Below are 17795 nucleotides of genomic sequence, written 5' to 3' on the forward strand. Positions count from 1 at the left end.
CTGGAGCCGAAAAATCCTCCGCATCAATGATTATTTTAGTCTTTTAGGCCTAGAAAACCCACAAAAGCAACAATGAAAACAGGTTCTGAGTTGATATACTACATCTCCCTTTAAAAAAGTCTACCTTGTTAAACCAAACGCCATCGACTCTCTCAATGTGCTTGTAATTATAGTTGCGACAAATATTGACAATACCAAAATGCGAACATTTTAGTAATTTCTTGTGCTCTGTCTGTATGAAAAATTACACAATTCTGTTTCTCTTCATTTTTTCTTCTTTTTACCCCTTTAATACGGTCTATTTGAACGTAATGCAAAATTCTATCATCATACATTAACTTTGTTTGTGAGAGAAAGAGAGAGAGAGGAAAAAAGAACATTCAGAGATCAATGAAAATTTGGGGAAAAACAGGCACACAAATAATTAAAGTTTAGTTTGTCTGTTTCATTTTCCATCTGAGAAGATGGCTGGCTGGTCGTCTATGGGGCCCATGGCGACAGTGGCGTATCTAGGGGGGGCAAGGGGGGCTCGTGCCCCGGGCGCCACTCCTTGGGGGCGCAAAAAACGAAAAAAAAAGAAAGGAGAAGAAAAAAGAGGAAAAAAAAAACGAAGAAGAAGAAAAAAAAAGAAAAAAGAAAAGAAGAAGAAGAAGAACATGAAAAAGAAAAACAAACTCGCCCGGAAAGAGGGGGGGGGGGAAGGGAGAATGGTGGGGGGGGGGGGGGCAGAAAACCAAATCAAACAAGATAAAAACAAGACATGATGATGACACGGACAAAATGACAATGTTTATTGTGTTCACACAAGAATTTCATGTTCTGTCAGCTGAAATACAAAAATTTTCGGCTCGCTCACTGCGCTCCCTCGCCAAAATTTATATAAAAAAAGAAGGTAAGAACAAAACATGATGATGACGCGGATAAAATGACAATATCTATTGTGTTCACACATGTCATTTTATATTTAGCAGGCAAAATGTTTCACGGAGCAGCGACTGCAATTTCTTTCGTTCTGAAGCGATCGCCAATTGGATCAAAACAAAGGCGCCAACGGTTTCGAACATAGGGGGAGGGGGGCGCAAAAAAAATCAAGCAGGATAAGAACAAAACGTAATGATAACGCGGAAATATACAAATTTCGGCTCACTCGCTCGTACAATTTAGAGTATTTTTTTCAAGTCCACAGTTTGTTGGTATAAATCGTTATCTATAAGGCCGTCACTCTATCTTGAGTAGAATTGTAAGATTTAATAAGCAAAAAATGACAACAATTCCATGTTTTGTAAGCTAAAACACAAAATTTTTCGGCTCGCTCGCTGCGCTCGCTCGCCAAAATTTATCAAAGAAAGAAGGTAAGAACAAAACGTGATGATGACGCGGATAAAATGACAATGTCTACTGTGTTCACACATGTCATTGTATATTTAGCAGGAAAAATGTTGTAAGGAGCAGCGGCTGCAATTTCATTCATTCTGAAGCGATCGCCGATTGGGTCAAAAGGACGCCAACGGTTATGAACATGGGGGGGTTGAGGCAAAAAAAAAAAACAAATAAAAAAAGATAAGAAAAAAAAACGTAATGATGACGCGGAAATACACAAATTTTGGCTCACTCGCTCGTACTAATTTAGAGTATTAGTCCTCAGTTTGTTGGTATAAATCGTCTTCTGTAAGGTCGTCACTATATCTTGAGCAGAATTGTAAGATTTAATAAGCAAAAAATGACAACAATTCCATGTTTTGCAAGCTGAAATACAAAAAATGTTCGGCTCACTCGCTGCGCTCGCTCGCCAAATTTATCAAAAAGAGAAAAAGAGAGATAAGAACAAAACGTGATGATGACGTGGAAATATACAAATTTCGGTGCACTCGCGCGTACTAATTTGGAGTATTTTTTAAACCCTCAGTTTGTTGGTATAAATCGTTATCTGTAAGGCCGTCAGTATATCTTGATTAGAATTCTAAGATTTGATAAGCAAAAAATGACAAGAATTCCATGTCTTGTAAGCTGAAATACAAAAATTTTCCGCACGCTCGCTGCGCTCGCTCGCCAAAATTTATCAAAATTCATTACATTCAAATCACCCTCAAAAGACCCCTTTTAAGTGCTTGAAAAAGCATATGGACTTTGTCTGAAGTCCCTACCGGGATGGGGTTGGGGTCGAACACTTTTTCAGAAATTAGAGGCGCAATTTTCGCGCTTGCCCCGGGCGCCGTTTTCCCTAGATACGCCACTGCATGGCGAAGAATAATTTTTGCTACCCGGAAAAAAGTTTTGGTCATGCTCAAAACTTGGCTGCGGGTAAATTGGACTTGCGTGTTCACCTCCGGACAACTACGGGTGAGGTACGTGCTAGGTGCTGTCAGGTCAGTGCCGGCCAACTGCGGGGAGCTCCGGGTAGGAAAAAAAAATTCCCGCAAGTCAACCCGCAAGGCTTCCCCCAGACACGGTATGACAAGGCCTTGAGCATGCTCAAAACTAAGCTTGTTCCGGGTGAGTCGCTGGAGTTTACCGCAGAGGTACACGCAGAACACCAGTACCTTTCCGGGCAAGCCTTGCGTGTTATTTGCGGAGAGCAATTTTTGCTACCCGGAGATCCATGCAGATGGCCCGCACATGACAATACCTAGCACGTATCTCGCCTAGCACGTATCTCGATAAATACTTACAACCCTACAATATTCATTTTTGTCTATTTCGATTTAACGTCTGTTCAAATTCACTAAAAATAATAATATTGACATACGTATCTACAAATAGAACTGCACGGTAATTCTAGTATCCAGTTTGATTGGCAGGCGCGCATAGTCGACGAGGTTGTGCAATTGTCTTTGAAAGGTGATTTTAGGATAATTGAGAGTGGAGATTAATGTATTATCGACGTTTCCCTGTACTTCAGCTCCGAAGGCCAGGGATTTGAATTTCATTGGCATCAGCTGTATAATGTGTATACGTTTGTCAATCGAATGTGATAAATGATGTGGATTTACAGGTGAAATTACTTGAGTGGTTTTATGGATTTTACGTGTTTCGTCGTCAAGAAGAAACACCATGCAATCTTAATGGGTGAGTTCCATGACGTGCCGAGGTCACATGAGCTGGACATTTTTTGTATTCACAACGATTTCTGAGTGGTTTGTTCTTTGATTGTTTGTATAATGTGCTTTCTACCGTATGGTACTAAAACAAACTGAAATAAACAAAGCAAAACAAAAACAAGATATTTTGGTGTGGTTTCATAAAATCCATCTGACAAGCTTGCGCATGAGCATCACATGTAACCATGGAAACAGTTGTCAATATTCTTTCTGTTCGTGCAGCAAGGTTGACCATAATATAGTAACACTAGAGCAGCGTATAATGGGAGAGGTGTAAACGTACGACTGCCGGAGTTGGCAGCAAGATGTCTTTCCTGCAATATTGCCAATTGAACAAAGGTGATTTCCTTTATAAGGAATTAAACCATGATGAAAGTCGGTTAACGAAAACATGCTTCATTTTGTTGTTGTTGTTGTTGCTGCTGCTGCTGCTGTTGTTGTTTGGTTGTTTGATTGGTTGGTTGTTTTATATCCACTCTATGAGCTGCTCTATGAGCAACAAACTCACAATGAGAACTACCCGATCGGCAAAACAACTGGTTTAAACACATCAACTTACATCAATTTTGATGCGATATGTGTTTGCTTTTATCATGTGTGTGCGTGTGTGTGTGTGTGTGTGTGTGTGTGTGTGTGTGTGTGTGTGTGTGTGTATGTGTTTGTTTGTTTTATGGTTGCCTAGCACATTTCTTTGTCGCCTCTGTCTCCAATACAATATCTGTAGTCAAACTAGTTAAAATCAAATAAAAAGTGGCCACGTTGTCTTGGAACTGTAACAATAATGAAGTGACGTCAATCTTACTGAGCCTACATCCAGTATACGAATGGCATTCAGGACTGAACTTTTATACAGTTTTTTTATCCCTTTTGTATGAAAGCAACTGTAACTTTCTTGCTGTGTAATTTCCCTCGCAATAGTACTCATCTAATCTCTGTCAAAGCTGGCTCGTTGGGATCCTGAACAAAATGTAAGTATTTCTATATACGTGTGTGTGTGTGTGTGTGTGTGTGTTTGTTGTGTTGTTGCCTAGCACATAATTCTGTGTCGCTTCTGTCTCCAATACAATATCCGTTGTCAAACTAGTTAAAATTCTATAAAAAGGGGCCACGTTTGAATTGTCTTGGAACTGTAACAACAATGATGTGACGTCAATCTCACTGAGCCTATATTTCTAGTATATCATACGAATGGCGCTCAGGACTGAACTTTGTACAGTTTTTTAATCCCTTTTGTATGAAAGTAACTATGTAATGTCTTGCTGTGTTATTTTCCTCGCAATAGTATTCATCTAATCTCTGACAAAGCTGGTTCGTTTTGATCCTGAACAAAATTTAATTATTTCTACGCTAATTTAGTCAGATCCCATCATAATCAAGGAGAACTGTAAAGACAAAAAGAGAAAGAATGTATGAAGTATTAATAAGACAACGCACACACACACGCGCGCGCGTGCACACACACACACACACACACACACACACACACACACACACACACACACACACAAACATACAACAATTGCACAGAAGAATGCTGCTTAATAATAAATTGCAAGTTTGTGATGGCCGACATGCAATCTTCGTGATTGCAATACAGGTTGATTCATATTTCACAGCCCTGTTATAGATGATGGTGTATTTCGGGTACCTCCCTGTGGTTTGAATCCTAGGAAAGAAAGAAGACATTTACAGGCGATATTGCCAGCTCGACCCAACGTGTACTCCATTTTTTCCGCTTGGCTGTTCATTCTGTGCACGATTAATCATGATGTTGACGTCATTAGTCTGTAATAATCCATTGTTGCAGAGACGAATTAATCAAGGTAATTTGTCTAAATTATTCATTTAGGGGGATAACGCTAGGGCACAAATGTAATTTCTGTCGTCTTTTTCTTCGATTTTTTTATCAAGCAATGATCTCAGCATTGCTGCTGCAGAGTTTCATGCAATAGCGAGGAGACAGTAATGATATGCAGAGGAGCAGGCGTTGGTTTGGTTTCTTCGGGTGCACTTCACGAGTCCGGCATCCACGAATCGTGTACAGTCAACGAGTCATACAGCCCAGCTAGACAGTAATAATATGAGTATCAGTGAGCAAGACCCACGAGTTATAAGGTCAACCAGCTCGACAACATGCAAATAAGACCCATGAGCTCGATAATATACAGGAAAGCAAGCCCGATTCCCCGATAGGCCCACGAGCCAGACATTTCATCACGGGGCTTAATGTACGCAGTGTTCATGGTCTTGTGGGCCCATTTTTGCCCAGTGTCGAACTGGTGGGCCTTTTTGCGTAATGTTGAGCTCATGGGCTGTATGACCCGTGGGTGTCGGGCTCGTGGGATGACTCCGTTTCTTCACGTCCACGGAATGGCCAATATGACCGTCCAAGCCAGTTCCCTTATCTATTTTGTGACAATGTTTATTCAAAACTTCGTAATTAATTATTCATAACTGAAATGCAGTTAGTCTCTGAAACGTTGTCGACGCTCCCGAAGATGCTGTCCTCTTTCTTGCCTTCATTGATGTGTCTCAGTCTTGAAAATATCACTTATTCAGCTATATAACGAATAATCTTCCATCTCCCATCTTCCATTACACACACATTATATAATATATGAGATAAATGTAATGATGCAAATTCCATAACATTGTTACACAATCATTAGTACAAAATTATTTTCACCATCCGGCTTTCGGCTAATTGGTATGGAGTATATCACACGACGGTATATGATAAGATCTTTCAATAACGAAACGAGCATGCTGTATGAACCTGAATACCAAACTATAATACTATAGTATTACGCATCATGGCACTCGCACACACAGATGCACACACAAACAGTAGTTAAATAGTTGAGTTAGATGCTTTGAGCAAGCTATTATTATCTTTTTTTTTCACGTGGTATGTATATTTTTTATGTTGACTCTTAACAGAAAACATTTGGTGTCATTTCTGTAGTGCGTCCCTCTGTAAAAGTGTTAGGATTGTAAAAAAAAAAAAAAAACATCACAAACAACAGTTCTGTGCCTGGAACTTTGTGTTGGCAAAATAATGATTATTCACGAGTGGATATTGGTAAACACGAAAGTTTACTTTTGTGTACAACAAAATAATTGGAAAGTTGTGAGTTGCTAACATCATCACATTAGTTTACTTGTTAACGACGGTGGCAACATGCAATGTCACTATTGACTGTGATGAAAAATATGTGAAAACTTACAGAACTTTTTTTAAAATTTCAAGTCTGCATGGGATGAAACTTCTTCCATACGATTCGTCCCATCTTACGCTCTATTCATTATAACCAGGGAGGCCACCTCCTGTGATAACCAACTTGACCACTATATGAAAGTGTACCTTCGACAGAAAGAAAAGATACAGCATAGTTGAGGCATAATTAAACAAAAGCGTGAGACTTTGGTGGCTGTACTTATAATGTTCACATGAATGAAAAGTAAGAAACTATATACTTACACAAATACAAGTTTTAAAACATGCTCTTACAATAAAGCTATCTATGAACAAACATCACCATGCTTTGAAATTTTTCATTTTTGTTTACCGTTACCATAATGACTACCATTAAACAGAAAGATTGAGTACAATAAATTCTCTCATTGACAGGTTTTGCCTGTCATTTTGAAGAAATTGACAACTTTTTCTTCCAGCAACTCTTTCCCTGAATGCTTTAAAAAAATCGACATATTGGAAGCATGCAAGACCATGCAACTCAGACCTTTTGAAAACTGGAAACACTTCTTAACGGTGTCTTTTTTTTAGACAAGACTGTTTTAGAGAGGGAATAAGAAAAGTAGCATTGCAGCAAGTTGAAAAGTGAGCACCGGTTGTATAAAATGTGAAGGCACGTGATGTCATTATATCTAAGTAGCACAATTTAAGAAATCACTGTTGCTCAAAATTTCAGTTTTTCTTACGGTTGGAAATGCGTACTCATTACGGAATCATTACTTACTATAGCTATAGTGGATGGTATACCTGAATACAATAACGCCAAAGTTCATTAGTGAAAATTTCGAGAAAATAACAAAAATAATAATAACAACGACATCCTAATAATTATGCTTGATTTTTCATTTAAGGAAACGTTATGTAATCAAAATGTAAAGTAGTAATTTGAAGAACTATCTTTCTTTGTATTACTTAATTTGCAGGTGATGTTCAAGATGACATCCAAATTTGCACATGGGCTGTTCTTGTAATCATTCAAGTATTCAATCATATTACTAAGCTCCCATAAAACTTATTTCTTGTTAACCTGGATCGATGTCATATTGCTCAATTTAGGATTAGGGAGAATACTATAATGATCTAAGTGATGACCAATATTTGTAAAAGACATTCATTGCACGCATTTATAAACATATTTTTCTTTGGTGAGTTTTGGCTTTCATGTTTACAACTCATATTTCAGTAGTATTGTTCAATCAGAAAAAAAAAGGACACTATATACTTGCACGAACATACAGCTTTTTTTTTTTACATTTCCTGTGTGTTTTCTATATGTGTGTTTGGTTTCGTTTGGTTTCGTTTGGTTTATATCTTGTTGGAGAACGGAGAGGGGAAAAAATCAATTAATCAACTCTCCTATTTAAACATCAATGTATACTGACTTCATAATCGAAAATGTATATACAAAGTTTAAGATTTTACTGTTATGTATAGATATGCTGTCCTGATGAGCATGGTTTTTGACACATATTGCCAAACATCCAGATTTTGGAGCAGAGATCATTCCACTGCCCACCTAATTCAGTGGCATATATTTCATATGCTTCTCCATCATTTCTCTATGTAGTGTATCTATAGGTATGTTATGAATTAGTTCTCATACTTTCCATATTTATGCGGGAAGTGTTGGGGTACTGGAGAACGTGGCTTGTCTGTTCTCACATTTCTTTTGTTGCTGCTTGTCGATCAAAAAAGACAGCTGTACCTTTCATGACATAAAAGTCAATACATGATAATTATGATTATGACTACTAGTAGCTGATGAAACACTTGAAATTGCACTTCCATGGAAACTTTTCTTCAAATCTTGGCTTTGACTACCAATAAACACTGTACACATCAGAATATTGCTCTTCGCGTCTCGTGATTTAATGTGATATGATTATGGAATGTGAATGTTGTTTTGTGTGAGCGCAGATGTGTAAAATGTGCAGTGATGACTTTAATTATGCCTGTACTTAAATAAAGACCAGCAACATTCAACTAATTCAATATTTAAAGATAACATATACAAGAACATTATTGAGTTACTGTATGATGTACAATAATGTATAACGTTAATCAATGTTAATGATGAAGAGCACAGGGCATTTCGAAAGTTTTTACTTAAGTATGCAACCCAGAGATGAAACTAGAGTAGTAGTAGTAGTAGTAGTAGTGTTAATAATTTCATTCTATTCACAATCCGACCGTTTGACGGCTCCTGAATTTTGTTAAAGGATATGAATTCTTAAAGTTAATGAGTTATATTTGGATAGGCCTACAAATGATTTCATTCCTACTTAGATGACGCTCATTATGATCACGGCCATGAATTTCTTTTCACAAATCTTGAAATCAGATTCAAATGGCAGAATTCATCATAAACTCTATGACTGTAGTAAAAAATACTGTAAATATATCAGGTTCGATACCACAAAGATGCAATAATGCATAAAACTTTACTTACACTTTGTTCTTTTCGTAACAGATAAATATTTTTATAGGTACAAAATTGTAAAGTCTTTCTTCTTTATTACACTATATCATCTCTTTGGTTATCGCCAAGTTATCTCTGCAATTCAAAATCGAAGAAAACTATATCTTAGGAGTTGTCTACTTTATCTATAGCCTCAGAGTTAGTGGATATATATATATATATATATATATATATATATATATAGCAGGCTTATCGGCGTCGCGGCACCTGAAAAGCACAAAGCTAAGCTGATGTCTTTGAATGCAAAATATTATATTATTCATTGATAATTTGAATCTTTCTATTCACAAAATATTGCAAAATACATCCTCCTTAATGTTCTTTTTAGGGGGAGGGAGGAGGGGGATGATGCACCTTTTCCATAATGAGAGATAGGAGTTGGTTTGTGAATCACACGGTATACGTCGAGCAGTGATTCTTAGAATCCGAACTGTTGCTTGGACAGGTTCCGCCATACCAAATTCACTCCGTGCTGGTGGCCATCCACTAAGGCTGTTTCTGGTCTTGGAGTCTTCCAGGCATTGAAATTCTCGGTGGATGATTCAGCGGCGTCTTGACCAGTGGCCATTGGGTTAAGGTCACTCAGAGACAGCGAAGGATCAAGATCTTGAGGTAAAAACAACAACAACAACAACAATATATTGACAAAAAAAACACCCAGAAGACTTTAATAGAGGGATATAGATCTACAATGTAAACACGTAAGCTTATCCTCAGCTGGTATTTGGTGTTAGATTACTTAGTATTACGCTTTATTGGAGCTTCCAATCATGTCTTATGTACCTAGAAGTTATGGGTTGCAGAGATCATGTAATATGTTAAAATTGGATTGTTCAAGCCACAATATTACAGTTGGGATGTAAACTTTCTAAAGATGTAGTCATCATAAACTGAATAGTGAAGATTCAAAACAAAACTTTTCGTCTCAGTGATATCTACCGAGCTTCGTTGGGTGGTAGAAGGCTTAACGGTGCATCACGCATTCTTTCTAAAACTGTACCACCCGTTAAACTTTCTACCATTCAACGTTTCTACCAAGTCTACCACCACGGAAGCCTTCAAAGATTTCATCTACCGAGCTTCATTTGATTAGAGTCCAGTGTATCGTCCCCGGCAAAAGAGGTGACGTGATATTTTCTTTTCTCACCATTTTCCTTGCAAATGCATTACTCAGTTAGACTCTCCTCAGTTAGATGATTCCAGTTTCACCTTCTACCATTCTTAGTATATATATATATATATATATATATATATATATATTATATATATATATATATATATATACGTGTATATACGTATATATACGTATATATACACTCACTCTAACTTCAGACTCACAGTAAAACACCCGTAGCAGAAAACTCGGCCATGACCAGACAAGACCAAATACAGCCTAACACACAGGTCCTGACGAAGGTCCAATGACGGGCCGAAAGCTTGACAAATAAAAGGGAGACTAAGATCGAGAGCAACGTCCCGCCTCAGTCCAATTTCTTTCAATTATATACAACCAACAATGCGGCACCGCGCACGTTCGGGACCCAGGGAACTATCTCTCACATTATATATATATACGTGTATATATATATATATATATATATATATATATATATATATATCTAATATATTATAACTCTTATATCCTTCGTAACTTCGCGCAATGTCAATGACTGTAAATGCAGTTGCATTAGAGAGAATGTAATGACACAATGAGGAAAAATATATTCGTTGGGACGTTGCATTCCCAGGTAATGCCAGGAGTGGTGTGGTAATATCGAACCGTCAACAGGGCGATAAAATTGCAATCAATCCTGGCAGGTACCGATGAAAGTTCGCTTGATCCGCTTAAAAGCAATGGATTATGCGACATGGAACAGTATAGAATCATATTAATTGTCACATCTACAGTCACAGTTTATTGTTCCCATACTCTTTTCAACCTTTGAATGACAGAATGCATTGTCACATATTTTTATTGATTAAGTTCAACATCTCGATTAAAAAAATTCATCAAAGATCAGGGATAAGTATACCTAGGCAGTTAGAGCGTGCCAGTGGCGTTGGACAAGTGAGCGATATCAGATCGGGTGACGTAATTCACAAGAAATGGTATCACTGATATCATAATGGCATTCAACAGAAATTAAATAAGACAATGCAGACAGGTCAGATGCTGCCTTTATGTTTGTAAAGTTTGCTTTTGCTTGTGTGTGTGTAGGGGGGGGGTGGTAGACTTAATCTATAAAGATCATACCTATGAAAAATCTTTCACCGTTGGCATACGACTCGGTATCCAGTTCCATGGTTAACCGCAGCTTCTGGTGATCATTCCCCTCCAAGTCTGCAACAAGGACGCCCAGTAACGCTTCTGCAAGCTGCCCGTTTTCGATGCACTCCTTGAGTTGATTCAAATTAGCTAGGGACACCACGTCTACCATGAAGCAAATGGGGAACATCTCAATGTTGCTCAGATTTCCGAACTGCTCGAAGACTGTTCTAAGATCTCGAATCCGTGACCAGTTTTGATACGGTTTCGTAGGGTTCAGGAGGAGTCCGCAAAGGTGGTTATGGACGCGTTGAAGTAAATCTCCGCCATCGCCAGAAAATATTGCTCGGATCTCGATTTCTGATGAGGAAACAAGCGAGAATGATGTCTTTTTGTTCATACGTAGACGAGTAGTAATTTGAAGAATAGTAACATGTCGTATACCCGTTTCTTTCCAGTGTTTCAAGAAAGCATGTCTATACTGTGCTAAAGGATGAAATCATTGTGTGCAATATGACTAATGTCTTCCGTCATATGCCAAAATAGCCATGTATCATATGATTATGGCATTATCAATTCACGTGGCAAGAAAAAAAAATGACGTCACTGAAGTCACAGTGGCAAAACAAAGCCAAACAAACATCCGAGTTCTCATGAAAATATCGAGTCTAAGAGGAAGAATTCTGCAGGCTACCTTGTTTCCTGTCGGCATCTTTAGCACCATAAGGCAGGGAAAGATTCACGGTGGGCTTGGCGTCTCCCGATTCATTCTCCTTCCTCGTTACTTGAGAGTCTATAATGTTGATGGAAATTAAGATCACACAATTAATGTCTAAAGAATCACTATTCTGATGCCATATCATGCATTGAAAAAGCGCCACTTTTAATATATATATATATATATATATATATGTATATATATATACATATATATATATATATATATATGTTATATATCATCTCTCTCGCTCTCTCTCTCTCTCTCTCTCTATATATATATATATATGACGCTTTATCTCTTTACTCCGTCATTGGAATTGCCACTGATTTTTCTTAATCAGAAAATTAATTAATCCAAGTTTACTTCCGACAATCCTTTACGCTCGGCTAATTTATACGATTACACTTTGTGCGACTTCTTTGGATACATTGTCATTTGATTTTACAGCTAGTAGTTGAACTCCTTCTGTATGCTCTTTGTGTCCTGCGAAGACTTTGATAATATTATGTAAATAATTGAAGTTGTTTCTCAAATAGGCAAGTCAAAAGGCAATTCATTAATTGAGTTATCATAGGGTAAAGCAGTGAACATGTGCTCTAATTCAATTATCTTCAATAATTGCCACTGATTTTTCCTATACGTAATCAGAAAATTAATTAATCCAAATTTACTTCCGACAATCCTTTGCGCTCGGCTGTTTTATACGATTACACTTTGTGCGCAAATAGGCAAGTCAAAAGGCAATTCATTAACCCTAGCTAGGCCGGGCTATTTAGGTAGTTGATAGAGCCGGGGGGGGGGGGGGCCTCCCAGCCCCCCCCCCCCCCCCCCCCCCCTCCAGATCTCGGCCGTCGACCGCGCGATCGCGACGAAAATTGGCACACACATTGCCTATGATGTAATCTAAAATACCATGAAGTTAATTTTTCAAAAAATTATCATTTGTCCTAAATTATGCTAATTCACGCATAATGATGCATGAAAACAGACTATTTGGTATAAATCACAAAATAAAGCTCAAAACAGGCACATTTTTTGTGTAAATATTCTTTTTACTGTCCTTAGCAAATGTTGTAAAAAAAGATTGTGATATCAGAAAAAATTCTTAAGTATTTTAGTGTTTTTTAAATTTCTTATGTATTTCTTTGTTTTTTCGACTTTATGTTTTTCATTGTTTTTTCGATGAAATTTGTCCGCGACATCGCTCCGAACAAGAAAATATGTTATTCATTGATTTTAATCAATAAAACACCAAAATAATCATGCTTTTATGAAATTTGCCTGTAAGCACAGTTTGCTTTGATTTGTACACGAATTCACGTTTTTGAGCAATTTTTGGTCTGACATGCATGTACATATTTATGCGTAACTTCGGAACCGCGCGCCCGGGCGTCGCAAATTTAGTGTCAAAAGATGCGGGAGACTCGAAAGAAAAAAGTTATGAAACGTCGCGGCGATAGCTTTTTGCGATTGCGATACATCGCGCGGAACGTTGAGGGGGGGGGGGGCTCGGAGGCCCCCCTCCCCGGCCTAGTTAGGGTTAAGTGAGTTATTATAGGGTAAAGCAGTGAACATGTGCTCTAATTCAATATTCTTCAATATATAGATATTAAAGTTGCTTATATCATTCTCACTTTTAGCAAAGATTTCTAATAAGAACTTCAAAATATTTGATTATTTCTTTCATTCTCATATAGAAAGAGGTTTTTTTTTTAAGTTGTCTCAAATTATCTTCCCTAGTCATGTGAGCAATAAGATGCTCGTTTTGCATCAACGAACTGGCTTGTTTTGATAACAGACTATTGCTAATTTTTACAAGGACATATCTGTATAATGAGCCCTGCACGAATCGAAATGTATAAAAGCTGCAAAGACCCAGAAATAAAGGTGAAAATGAGGTCAAACAAAATGCAGAGCTCAAACTAATCCTATCTTTCGAGAGACACGCCGTGAAAGGCATAGAGCATACTAAGCCAATCTGTGCCTTGATACTGATGATGATACGAACACCACATCTGGAATTTAATCGTATATATACTTGTAGCCTGCGATATATGTCAAGTCAGCGGCACTATATTATGATAGCAAAGGTTTGCGACCTTAAAATTATTCGTTAGTTGTTTGCAATTCTTTCGTATCAAGCGTAAAATACAAACATCCAAAAGGTCTCTCTCTCCCTCTTCAGTTGCACTTTGTACTGTGTACTTTGCACACTACATTGTAGGTTCTCTTTCATTCAAAATCAAATGCAATACATGTACAAGCAAGTAATCTTCATGCACCATTAGGCACTTGGTAGTTCCGCATATAAACTCTGATATCAAGAAGAGTTAATGTTCATAGGACTCTGTTCCTGGTAGGGAAGAGGGAGGGGAATTGATAGGACAAACATCTTTAAAACTATAGATACTTCTGGACTCTATCCCCTCGGGAACAATTAGTCTATTCCGTACTATTCAACAGACTTTACGACTGATTCTATGACATAATAGAAATAAAAAACAAATCCTAGATTTTTCCAGACTGCTCTAATTCCAGAAGGAATTGGACGTGATAATGTGTCCTACTCTCTACATACCCACGTGGGCTGAAACCTGTTCCGTTTACATAAGAAATCAAAGTTGCTCATTACCTATACACGGTATGCAGTCCTCGAGACCGCTTTGCTGCATAGCCTTTTCCAGCTTCACTCGCTCGGTTTGTCTCCTTTCGACTTTGTTCCTCCACCGGACCAGTACAGGGTCCAGGTTGGTCCGCCAGCGGGCCAAGATCTGGAACGTCTTCTCCGAGGGCTGAATGGCCTTTCCCCCAAACATCTCTTCCATGTCAGTTCTGGTAAGCCCGAGATTCAGCCCGAGGTCATCGGACTTTGACGGAGGGATGTGCTCCGCCAGGTTGCGGAGCTGAAGATCTGTGACATTGATCTCGAAGTTTGTTTCCATGACGACGAGGGCTGTGCTGGAGCCTTCATGGGAGCTGCGGCATACGTTGTTGTGCATTCGCCATCATTCTTGTTTGTCTTCTTTGTTTTTAAATGACACTACACATTAGGGCCTACGGAATTAAGAAAAGGGGGTGGCGTGGACAAAACGTGAAGAAAATAACCATTAAGATGCATTAATGTATTGACAGAACTGATAGTTAAGATATCGTTATATTTTGAAAATTAATTTTCTTCATGTTATCATGCACACAGGAATATAATGTTTAAAGAGAATTTGTTTCGGAACAAATTTCGTTTGTATGAGTGAGTGTCTGGTGTAATGAGCGAAATTTGGCATGAGGAGGCACAGCTTGGCAGATGACGAAATGACTCATTTGTTGATTTACGTGCCTAATTCTGTTCAATAGTTAACTTGTAGTCATGACTGCGTATTTTAACTTTAAAACTTTTAAAGCTTTTTTACGCTACAAAAGATGGGCCGCCACAGTAAGGACAATATGAATGAATAATAGAGCACCTAGTAGACCTTACTGTCGCTCTAAACGATTAACAGCTGGAGAAAAGTATTAAAGTTAACTGTTGTGTTAGAAACTTATTCAAGCCAACAGTAAAAACCCGATTTAGCAACGATGTGAAGCAAAACTATACTAGAGGTAATCAGTTAACACAAATTTGGCAATTCTAAGTTTTCTTTTCATTTTTGTCTTCAACCAAACATAACGTGATATACGAAAAATGCAAATGATATATCCAGTACACAATAATCAATATGCAATGAAAAGATAGTTAACGAATTATTTTAACGTCATGTAAACGTTTATGGTTTTGAATAAATGTGATTCATTATCCATGTTCTGAGGGGGAAAATGAGAGGTCCATAGCAGGGCTTGTATACTGTGGACCACTCATACAATCGACTCGAAGAATTACAAAAGGGAAATGAGAAGTAATTAAAAACATCATGTGCTTCAGATTGCTGTGCAAACCAATTGAACAACAAATACACAAATCACATAATTATACAGAGACAAAAATAGGCCACTGACATCATGCATGTGTAGCGTTCTTCGGTACCAATCAGTTTGCTCACGTACTTAGTAAGCAATGTGACCGTATGTTCCATACATATCAATATAGGCTTCTCGTTCAAACCGGTGCAGTGTCTGTGCCTGCAAACTGTGAGGGTTGTTCCCCCATCAATGGACGTCCCGCAAGTGCAAACGGAGGTCGGTAACAGAGCATATAAAATACAACAATAGAATAGTATTGATTGCGATGATCGCGGCAGTGTAGATTTGGTCGCGGTGTGGAAAGGTGCGGTAGTAGTCTATTGTTAAACGAATGGGGATAAGGTCTTTTAAGTATGCGATGAGAGCTTATGTCGGTGCATTGAAAGACAAATAGGTTGTTCTGACGTTTGGACTCTCATCCGATTTTTCTCGGCAATAAACCTGACTTGCCCAGCTTTCTTTTTAGGAAGTATTTAAGCATTTACACACACTACCCCACCATCTCTCTCTCTCTCGCTCTCTCTAAAAAAAAAAAGAATGAATAACTATATAAAAACGAAGTCATTGACCCATAACATTGGAAATTTCAACACTGTAAACTATTTTACAATATTTTTGCTTCTCAGTGGGGTATAGCGAATTGCGCTGGTGTTGCAAACAAGCGCAAGGACTTCTGATATTGTATGAAATTAAACCATTTATACAGGTATTACTGGGTGCAAAGGTCCTCGTAAAATATCAGATCGTTTTCGCAGCACATAAAATTGCGAACTTTAATGGCGGACAATTCTGGATATACCAAAGATTGTTATTTTATAGAGGGTGATTTAAGAGGGCGATACAGATTAATAATTCGCATTTTTTATCATCATCATTGTTAATCTTGTGCATTTCTTTTTGGTGATAAGCCTATGCAGGTCAACTGATGTAATTATTCAAACCCGGCATAGGATCCAGCACTGATGTAGTTTGCTTGTTTGTTTTGACCTTGAACTTTCAACACCTCGAAATAAAGATTTAGTCTGAACTGGATTTGAAGAATAACATTTATGCACTGTATCGTTTGATAGAGAAAGCTTTAGAACGCATTGGGTTGTGGTAACTCAAATTGTATGCACAATCCAACTTACGTTGACCATGCATGAGTTTCCTTTGAAATATAATAACGAACACATTGTCGCATCCTGCATTGTGTTTGCATGTAGTTTTTCATACGTGTCATCTGTGCAGAGGGGGAAAGCACGATTTCATTGCAGGCGAGTCGCAGACAATACAATCATAGTGCATCCACTATCCATAATTTTGATTAGATTCTTAATTAAAACCCCGCGATCCAGCTGTGCTCAATCACGCCACTGTGCAATATACACCACTGTGTTGAATGGCGCCGAGCAGTGTGAGCAAAGCATCGCAAATGCACGCAACGCCACCCATATCAACGCTATATAGATTCTGTATGAATCAAACACACATGAATAATGCCATGTTTCAGCAGGTGTCTTCTCGGTCAAGTGCCCAGTGCAAATTGTTACGCACTCGAGACACAGAGTGACATGCACAGAGACACACACTGAGCATTTAGCGTATACATTCCTACAGTAGCAAAATCAATGTCGGGTTTTCATGTCAGCCTTACCTAGAAATGCATAACGGGCGCTGGATCAAGTAGCTGACAGCTGGCTGAATAGTAAAGTCAGACCACATCAAGATCGTCCGTATAATGTAGCTGCATCCCTCTCCCCCGTGTCAAACCAGTTTTACAAGGGAAGTTGTACAGCATGAGTTTGGCCATGCGTATTTACCAAGGCGGTCTTACGTGTGTGAGACAAGTTTGCGTATTGACTGTTGTACCGTATTGTTCTTCTGTCGAGCTTGTCTCTTATATCACGAAATAATCCCTACCACAATCATCCTCACACATTAACTCGCTGGTACGTAGGAGCTTCTAGCTCAACGACATAAAAGTGGGTCACACGTGGTTTGTTCGAAAGCCAGTGAACATTAGTCTGTCTTTGCTTTGC

The 17795-nt window shown here is 38.3% G+C and overlaps 1 protein-coding gene across 1 annotated transcript; it reads right to left on the bottom strand.

Moving 5' to 3' along the window:
• Positions 1-9149: 9149 nt before the first annotated feature.
• LOC139715632 (uncharacterized) lies at positions 9150-17591 on the bottom strand. The gene is made up of 5 exons (XM_071627188.1): positions 17411-17591; positions 14453-14874; positions 11794-11892; positions 11088-11459; positions 9150-9439 (listed from the first exon to the last, which is right to left on the bottom strand). Exons 2-5 carry the CDS (start codon positions 14817-14819, stop codon positions 9252-9254), a joined length of 1026 nt encoding a protein of 341 aa, XP_071483289.1. The 5' UTR covers positions 14820-14874; positions 17411-17591; the 3' UTR covers positions 9150-9251.
• Positions 17592-17795: the final 204 nt, after the last annotated feature.

The sequence above is a fragment of the Diadema antillarum genome, unplaced genomic scaffold (assembly GCF_040938485.1).
Source record: "Diadema antillarum isolate AM-2024a unplaced genomic scaffold, OU_Dant_1.0 scf00000053, whole genome shotgun sequence".
In the NCBI taxonomy this organism is placed as follows: Eukaryota; Metazoa; Echinodermata; class Echinoidea; order Diadematoida; family Diadematidae; genus Diadema; species Diadema antillarum.